At 40.0% G+C, this 9,842-nt stretch overlaps 1 protein-coding gene across 1 annotated transcript; it reads right to left on the reverse strand.

Moving 5' to 3' along the window:
- Window positions 1–1,566: 1,566 nt before the first annotated feature.
- Window positions 1,567–9,378, reverse strand: zgc:175280 (cationic amino acid transporter 2 family protein). The gene is made up of 12 exons (XM_041851333.2): window positions 9,328–9,378; window positions 8,307–8,677; window positions 7,920–8,075; window positions 4,506–4,668; window positions 4,254–4,390; window positions 3,916–4,138; window positions 3,608–3,744; window positions 3,370–3,472; window positions 3,141–3,274; window positions 2,887–3,053; window positions 2,667–2,775; window positions 1,567–2,469 (listed from the first exon to the last, which is right to left on the reverse strand). Exons 1-12 carry the CDS (start codon window positions 9,372–9,374, stop codon window positions 2,360–2,362), a joined length of 1,857 nt encoding a protein of 618 aa, XP_041707267.2. The 5' UTR covers window positions 9,375–9,378; the 3' UTR covers window positions 1,567–2,359.
- Between the last annotated feature and the right edge of the window lie 464 nt (window positions 9,379–9,842).

Genomic DNA, 9,842 nt, shown 5'->3' on the forward strand with positions numbered 1-9,842 from the left:
AGAAATAAGCTTTTTGTGTGTATGGAAAATTTCAGGGATCTTTTATTTCAGCTCATGAATCATGGGACCCTCACTTTACATGTTGCGTTTATATTTTTGTTCAGTGTAGTTGTAAAGTAGCTAAAAAGTAGGAAATAGTTGCTAATTAGCTAAAATGCTAAAGTTGTCCATGATGAGATTCAAACACACAACCTTTGGGTTGCTAGACGTTCGCGTTATATACCCACCCATCCACCCTACTTTCGTTTTTTGCCTTAAGTAACCTTCTGTCTTATGTAACTATACCAAACATAACATATCATACTAATTTGAGTGTCCCGGATGTACATTTACTATGTTACGTCAAGTCTATGAGACCAGGCTGACTTGTGAGACAGACCACTAATTTAAGTCACTTCATGTTTTTCTGCAGCAAACACATTTCGTGTGCCATTCCACTTCTGACACCAATGTGACAAAGTCCAGGTATTTCTGACTAGGACTGAACTGACAATCCAGTATACACAAGGTGGACATCTAATCACTCTCGATAGAGAATCAGCTCTCTTTGTGATTATACTGTAGGACTAATGAATTACTACTATTGTTAAAAGGGTAGCAATAAATTAGCCAACTGACCTTTCAATATAGTATAGCCTACGGAGACCAACAAAAAGTAAACATTTGAATTTTTATTACATATACAGAAGTCGGAAGTTTACATACACCTTAGCCAAATACATTTAAACTCAATTTTTCACAATTCCTGACATTTAATCCTTGTAAAAATTCCCTATCTTAGGTCAGTTAGGATCACCACTTTATTTTAAGAATGTGAAATGTCAGAATAATAGTAGAGAGAATGATTTCTTTCAGCTTTTATTTATTTCATCACATTCCCAGTGGGTCAGAAGTTTACATACACTCAATTTGTATTTGGTTGCATTGCTTTTATATTGTTTAACTTAGGTCAAATGTTTCGGTTAGCCTTCCACAAGCTTCCCACAATAAGTCTGGTGAATTTTGGCCCATTCCTCCTGACAGAGCTGGTGTAACTGAGTCAGGTTTGTAGGCCTCCTTGCTCGCACACGCTTTTTCAGTTCTGCCCACAAATGTTCTATAGGATTGAGGTCAGGGCTTTGTGATGGCCACTTCAAAACCTTGACTTTGTTGTCCTTAAGCCATTTTGCCACAACTTTGGAAGTATGCTTGGGGTCATTGTCCATTTGGAAGACCCATTTGCGACCAAGCTTTAACTTCCTGACTGATATCTTGAGATGTTGCTTCAATATATCCACATAATTTTCCATCCTCATGATGCCATCGATTTTGTGAAATGCACCAGTCCCTCCTGCAGCAAAGCACCCCCACAGCATGATGCTGCCACCCCTGTGCTTCACGGTTGGGATGGTGTTCTTCGGCTTGCAAGTGACGCCCTTTTTCCTCCAAACATAACGATGGTCATTATGGCCAAACAGTTCTATTTTTGTTTCATCAGACCAGAGGACATTTCTCCAAAAAGTACGATCTTTGTCCCCAAGTCCTAACCGACTTGCCAAAACTATCGTTTGTTAACAAGAAATTTGTGGAGTGGTTGAAAAACAAGTTTTAATGACTCCAACCTAAGTGCATGTAAACTTCTGACTTCAACTGTAATAATGTATAAAATACAACAGATACATCAAAACCTACGGCACCTTTCCCCCTTAAATTGGTAATGTATTTTGATGGACAGATAGTTGGAGAGACAGGAACGATAGAGAGGAGTGTCAGGAAGATGGTGAGTTAGATTCGAACCCTTGCCAACAGTGGTATATGTATGAGGAAGGCAGCATCACTAGCAGCAGCACTAACTCCAAGACCACCCGCTGGCCACATCATAAAAAACACTTTTATTGTGATACTCACGACAGAATAAAAAAACGGGTATTTTCAGTGTACTGTAGACTACAATATATATATATATATATTTGTAAAAGTTTGTTCATGTTGGTTACATTACTGGCCTCTTGTTACATGATTTAAGTAAAAGTTTATTTAAAATTCATCACGACAAGTGGTTTTATGTAAAGCTCAATCCACATGATTTTCTGTTTAAAACAAAGTGTCAGGGCAACACCTTCAAATATAAAATTGTTCACATGATAACCTGAGCTGGTTTATGCAAACTATGCACCTTGTTGTTAAAATTCAAGGGGTATATATTTCAAGAGTTAAAATGAGTGATTAGCAGTAGGGTATGTTATGGAATGCCCCTTTCAAATCAAAACAGCTTTATATGGTAATATCAATGTATTGATGTTTCCCTTCTTTTGAAATCTTTTATTCCAATTCCAGGTCAGATATCAGGGCCACAGGAATCCTCATCCGTCACAAAGTTTTATCCCATATTTGTGTTAAGACTTTGGATGTTGACCTGATTGTGTGCATTTTCCAGCCTTTGCTTTTGCACACTGTGATGAACTCCATAACAGAAGTAGATCAATAACCCTGTGAAGAAATACAATGTCACTAATAATTTTCATACAATGGCATGACATCATTTATTTTTAAATGTCATTGAATGCATTGTTGAAGAAGTCAATTCAACATCTATTCCACGTTGGTTGAACTTAATTTAATTGAAATGACGTGGAAATAACGTTGATTCAACCAGTGTGTGCCCAGTGGGTTCCTAGGTTCCTTACCCACTGCCATCCAAACAGCATAGCGAATCCATGTGTCTCCTCCCAACTGAACCATCAGATAGACATTGACAAATGTACTCACAATAGGAAGTGCTGGTATAAAAGGAACCTGCAGCGATAACAAACAAAATGGGTCAAAATTGCAGAGAATCTAAGTTAAGCTTTGACGCAATGGTGTCATACCACTGTACTGTAGATCAAGAGTCAACTGAAATGTTACCATAAAAGCAGCTTTTGTTGTATTCTGAGGCTGTCTCCAGATGATGAAAACAGTGAGGACCAGCATCAAAAGGATCACAGAGACGATTAAAATGCTCCACCACTCCTGGTTCATCAGGGAATCCACAGCCTTGGTCAGGACAACGCTCAGAATAATTGCTAAAAGGACTGGGGGGATAAAGCAAATGTGTCAGACCTCTAAGACAGTATGAGACTGGATATAAAAGGAAACAGGATATAAAGAAAATCACTCACTGATAAAGACTGTGAACATGGATACATTTTTAGAGGTTTGAGCATTGGGCTGAGAAGGAGGGTTTAGGGCCTCTATCATCGAAAATGATTCAGATGTATTATCACTGGACTCCTCACCGAGATCTGGTTGGTACCTAAACGCATACACAGTAACCAGATAAAATGCATACATGCTTTGGTGTTAAATCATATTGTGTAAAATGTCTCCGTTCAGATCAATCAAGCATACCTCAATATGAGAATACATATTGCTACAAGAGTGTAGGCAAAGAGTGTTCCAATTGACATCATGTCCACAAGTGCCTTCAGGTCAAATAATAGAGCCATGATTGCTGCAAAAACAAAAAGTTGATAACATAGTACATTGTGAATACCAACCAAACAAGGAACAGCATCTGCATTTTAAAATGTCAATACATAGTTCGATGACCTAGGCTTGATGATATTGTGCTGCTCAGCAGCTTTACCTGCCACAACACCAGAAGATAGAGTGGCTACCACAGGACTTTGTCGAGAACTCATGTTACTGAGTGGCTTGAAGAGCAGCCCGTCCCTGGCCATCGCAAAAAGGACCCGGGGCATGGGAAACATGGATCCTAGAAGACTGCAAAACCAACACACCATTTACAATCCACCACTTAAACTTTACAAATGACAATACAGGGGACAACTTCTGTAATTATATATAATACCATATTTACAATCCACCACATAAACTTTACAAATGACACTACGGGGGACAACTTCTGTAATTATATATAATACCATACCATACCTTGTTGAAAGTGCACAGAGGGAGCCTACAGCCACAGCGTACTTTGCAGGGCCCCAGCCGATGTATGTAAAGGCCACAGGTAATGGGCTATTGACGCTGAGCATGCAATAGGGCATCATGAGGGTCAGGGCTGCCGACACGCCAAAGTAAGCCAGGAAACAGATCAGCAGGGATGCTACGATGCCCAGAGGGATGGACTTCTGAGGGTTCTGCACCTCCTCCCCTGGGATATTACACATACAGATGTTATACATACAGATGAGACAATGGCATCATTGATTCTACTATTGATCATTCTAAAATGCCCAAGGTTTTCAGCACAATTATACAACAGTTACCTGTTGTGGCTATGCAGTCAAATCCAACAAAGGCGTAAAAACAGGTTGCAGCTCCTGCCAATGTTCCCTCAACACCAAAGGGGAAGAAGCCACCAACACCATAATTTGTTGTTTCATTTAGTGCCGATGTGAAGTTTCTGAAGGGGAATGACACACTTCATGTTATTTGAATTTCAATTTACTGTAATTCATTAGAACACTTACATCGTATTTCATAATAGTGCTGGGATTAAGAGTAAAAAAACTTCATACCCATTTGTTGTTATGTTCAGGATAGTGTCCTCACTAATGTACCAGTTGTTAATGTCACCTTTGATGAAGCCAGCGATGATAACAAACCCCAACACCACTGTATTAACTGCTGTGAAAACCTTATTCACAATAGCAGACTCTTTAACGCCAAATGCAAGGATCCCTATGGAAGTGATACATTATGTAAGCTCCTTATATAGTATACTATATATATATATACACAGTGGGGAAAAAAAGTATTTAGTCAGCCACCAATTGTGCAAGTTCTCCCACTTAAAAAGATGAGAGAGGCCTGTAATTTTCATCATAGGTACACGTCAACTATGACAGACAAAATGAGAAAAAAAAGTTCCGAAAATCACATTGTAGGATCTTTAATGAATTTATTTGCAAATTATGGTGGAAAATAAGTATTTGGTCAATAACAAAAGTTTCTCAATACTTGTTATAGACCCTTTGTTGGCAATGACACAGGTCAAACTTTTTCTGTAAGTCTTCACAAGGTTTTCACACACTGTTGCTGGTATTTTGGCCCATTCCTCCATGCAGATCTCCTCTAGAGCAGTGATGTTTTGGGGCTGTCGCTGGGCAACACGGACTTTCAACTCCCTCCAAAGATTTTCTATGGGGTTGAGATCTGGAGACTGGGTAGAACACTCCAGGACCTTGAAATGCTTCTTATGAAGCCACTCCTTCGTTGCCCGGGCGGTGTGTTTGGGATCATTGTCATGCTGAAAGACCCAGCCACGTTTCATCTTCAATGTCCTTGCTGATGGAAGGAGGTTTTCACTAAAAATCTCACAATACATGGCCCCATTCATTCTTTCCTTTACACGGATCAGTCGTCCTGGTCCCTTTGCAGAAAAACAGCCCCAAAGCATGATGTTTCCACCCCCATGCTTCACAGTAGGTATGGTGTTCTTTGGATGCAACTCAGCATTCTTTGTCCTCCAAACACGACGAGTTGAGTTTTTACCAAAAAGTTATATTTTGTTTTCATCTGACCATATGACATTCTCCCAATCCTCTTCTGGATCATCCAAATGCACTCTAGCAAACTTCAGACGGGCCTGGACATGTACTGGCTTAAGCAGGGGGACACGTCTGGCACTGCAGGATTTGAGTCCCTGGCGGCGTAGTGTGTTACTGATGGTAGGCTTTGTTACTTTGGTCCCAGCTCTCTGCAGGTCATTCACTAGGTCCCCCCGTGTGGTTCTGGGATTTTTGCTCACCGTTCTTGTGATCATTTTGACCCCACGGGGTGAGATCTTGCGTGGAGCCCCAGATCGAGGGAGATTATCAGTGGTCTTGTATGTCTTCCATTTCCTAATAATTGCTCCCACAGTTGATTTCTTCAAACCAAGCTGCTTACCTATTGCAGATTCAGTCTTCCCAGCCTGGTGCAGGTCTACAATTTTGTTTCTGGTGTCCTTTGACAGCTCTTTGATCTTGGCCATAGTGGAGTTTGGAGTGTGACTGTTTGAGGTTGTGGACAGGTGTCTTTTATACTGATAACAAGTTCAAACAGGTGCCATTAATACAGGTAACGAGTGGAGGACAGAGGAGCCTCTTAAAGAAGTTGTTACAGGTCTGTGAGAGCCAGAAATCTTGCTTGTTTGTAGGTGACCAAATACTTATTTTCCACCATAATTTGCAAATAAATTCATTAAAAATCCTACAATGTGATTTTCTGGATTTCTTTTTCTCGATTTGTCTGTCATAGTTGACGTGTACCTATGATGAAAATTACAGGCCTCTCTCATCTTTTTAAGTGGGAGAACTTGTACAATTGGTGGCTGACTAAATACTGTTTCCCCCCACTGTATATATATATTAATATATATATATATATATATATATATATATATATATATATATATATATATATATATATATATATCAGTACCAGTCAAAAGTTTGGACACACCTACTCTTTGAAGGGTTTTTCTTTATTTTTACTATTTTCTACATTGTAGAATAATAGTGAAGACATCAAAACTATGAAATAACACATATGGAATCATGTAGTAACCAAAAAAGTATTCAACAAATCAAAGTATATTTTATATTTGAGATTCTTCAAATAGCCACCCTTTGCCTTGATGACAGCTTTGCACACTCTTGGCATTCTCTCAACCAGCTTCACCTGGAACACTTTTCCAACAGTCTTGAAGGAGTTCCCACATATGCTGAGCACTTGTTGGCTGTTTTTCCTTCACTCTGCCATCCGACTCATCCCAAACCATCTCAATTGGGTTGAGGTCGGGGGATTGTGGAGGCCAGGTCCATCACTCTCCTTCTTGGTCAAATAGCCCTTACACAGTCTGGAGGTGTGTTGGGTCATTGTCCTGTTGAAAAACAAATGGTAGTCCCACTAAGCCCAAACCAGATGGGATGGCGTATCGCTGCAGAATGCTGTGGTAGCCATGCTGGTTAAGTGTGCCTTGAATTCTAAATAAATTACAGACAGTGTCACCAGCAAAGCACCCCCACACCATAACACCTCCTCCTCCATGCTTTATGGTGGGAAAAACACATGCGGATATCATCTGTTCACCCACACCACGTCTCACAAAGACTCGGCGGTTGGAACCAAAAATCTCAAATTTGGACTCCAGACCAAAGGACAGATTTCCAACAGTCTAATGTCCATTGCTCGTGTTTCTTGGCCCAAGCAAATCTCTTCTTCTTATTGGTGTCCTTTAGTAGTGGTTTCCTTGCAGCAATTTGACCATGAATGCCTGATTCTCACAGTCCCCTCTGAACAGTTGATGTTGAGATGTGTCTGTGACTTGAACTCTGTGAAGCATTTATTTGGGCTGCAATTTCTGAGGATGGTAACTCTAATGAACTTATCCTCTGCAGCAGAGGTAACTCTGGGTCTTCCATTCCTGTGGCGGTCCTCATGAGAGCCAGTTTCATCATAGCGCTTGATGGTTTTTGGGACGGCACTTGAAGAAACTTTCAAAATTCTTGAAATGTTCCATATTGACTGACCTTCATGTCTTAAAGTAATGATGGACTGTCGTTTCTCTTTGCTTATTTGAGCTGTTCTTGCCATAAAATGGACTTGGTCTTTTACCAAATAGGGCTATCTTCTGTATACCCCCCCTACCTTGTCACAACACAACTGATTGGCTCAAACGCATCAAGGCAAAGGGTGGCTATTTGAAGAATCTCAAACATAAAATATATTTTGATTTGTTTAACACTTTTTTGTTTCCATATGTGTTATGTCATTGTTTTGATGTCTTCACTATTATACTACAATGTAGAAAATAGTAAAAATAAAGAAAAACCCTTGAATGAGTAGGTGTGTCCAAACCTTTGACTGGTACTGTATATATATAGTTATTTACTGTCACCATTGACCAGTTATTTTGCCCCATTAACCTTTCTGATAATAGCACTTGCCTGCCAACAGCATGATGAGAGCAGCAGCAAAGAAGTCTGGGTAGGTAGCGAGGCCTGGCATATCCATTGCTGCATGTTGACCCAAAGAGTTGGCAATGGCATTTCCAATGAGGTCATCAAAAGTCCCACTCCATGCCCTGGCTACACTTGATGTTCCTGATCAGAGAAGAAATCAAGAAACCAAAGCAGGTGATGTCGGCTATGTTTAAAGGATAATTACAGTATGTCAATGAGACATTGTCAATGCAGCAGTGAACTCTAATTGTTACTGTTGATTGTTTCTTGTCATGCTTTATACAAACCTTATGGGCTTGAGCTCTGACAGTAGCTTCCAATAAAACGTATTTTACATCAAATATTCTATATTCCATATTAGATGTCACTTGCCTATGACATATGACAGCAACAAGTTCCAGCCAGTGATGAAGGCCCAAATCTCCCCCACCGTCACATAGCTGTACAGGTAGGCAGAGCCAGTCTTGGGCACACGCGCTCCAAATTCAGCATAGCACAGCCCTGCGAAAATTGAAGCTATTGCTGCCACAAGGAAAGAGATCATTATACTGGGCCCAGCTACAGCCCTGGCCACCTCTCCTGACAGCACATACACGCCAGCCCCCAGTGTGCTGCCAACCCCCAGAGCCACCAGGTCAAGGGTAGTCAGACATCGTTTGAAGTTGGACACCTCCCCCTCTGGCTCCAGGGGCTTCCTACGAGACAGGCTCTGTATGAACAGTAACAGCCTGGCACCAGACATCCTGCAAGAGCAGAAGATCTGCCCATCAAAATGCCATTTATCGCATAATTTGTACAACCAACTGTTTTAGAACACTGAGTAATGGTAGGCCTGTATTACATCAAAACAGAATTCAAATGTATAGACTGACTCTATCTATCAACCAATGACAAGCAGTGTTGATTTGAATTATAGATCTACTGTAAACTGTTGTACATACTGCTTGTAAGACACTACAGACAAAGCTACTACTATTGTAAACCTTTGCAAGCAGTACATTCAGTCTCTAGTATTTCATAAATAGGATTAGATAATCTTCCACATGCATTACAAATTTGATAACAAGATCAGAGTGACAAATACAATATTTAATATGTCAAAATCAAACAAAGCTATGACCAGCTGTATGTTTAACTCATATGAAATTAATCAAGCAAACAATTAGCTGTTTTCTTTTGAAATTATATTTGTGATGGACTGTAGCAGTGGATTTTCTTCTCCCTGTTTCATAAATACTAGATAGATATTAGATATTTGCAGTTCATGCATGGAAGAGATACTGCCTGTAGAGCAGCAGATGAGACCATACAGATCCACTCCATTAGCACCAAGGCTGCAGTACAGAAGGCTACAGTGCATGTCACTATTAGTATTAAATTAAGGTAATCTTACCTTCTTGGCCGTGTGCTAAGGTGCGGACTCTCTGGGTTGTCCTGCATTCTGTCCTCGGTATTTGTGGGCACAAACCCATCCTATAGCTTCTCTCCTGTTAACTTTCACATCTCTGAAGTACAAGCATTTTAGACAGATTATGTTACATTTCAGATGTCTGTGCCATTTCTGAAAAAAAGAGGATCAAGACTGATTTTTCTAGAACTTGGACTTGGTCCGCAACCTGTCCATAATTGGTAATGTCAACGGCTCAATGGGATGTTTTAGAGAATATGTCCAATAGACTGGGGTTTTAATTAATTATTTGTTTATTGTTTTATTGAATTATTGTTTTTTGGTTACAGTATGGTGGTGAATTCATTATTTTAGGGATGCATGGTAGTGACTTGAGCTTGATGCTCACCTTCATGGCAAAACCTATATGAACATTCCAGAACAGGGCACATTTAGGTGACTTGTGACGTAAAAGGTAATAAGGTACATACAGTATTTCATAATTTACTCATGTATTTCTT

The sequence above is a fragment of the Coregonus clupeaformis genome, chromosome 27, assembly GCF_020615455.1.
Source record: "Coregonus clupeaformis isolate EN_2021a chromosome 27, ASM2061545v1, whole genome shotgun sequence".
NCBI lineage: Eukaryota > Metazoa > Chordata > Actinopteri > Salmoniformes > Salmonidae > Coregonus > Coregonus clupeaformis.

Bases quoted from the DNA above. Each gene is read 5' to 3' on its own strand.
- zgc:175280 (XM_041851333.2), bottom strand. From the start codon at position 9,374: ATGCAGGACAACCCAGAGAGTCCGCACCTTAGCACACGGCCAAGAAG. The intron at 4,139-4,253 runs GTAACTGTTGTA...GTAATATCCCAG, and splicing joins TGACTGCATAGCCACAACAG to GGGAGGAGGTGCAGAACCCT. The intron at 2,470-2,666 runs GTAAGGAACCTA...ATTTCTTCACAG, and splicing joins TGCTGTTTGGATGGCAGTGG to GGTTATTGATCTACTTCTGT.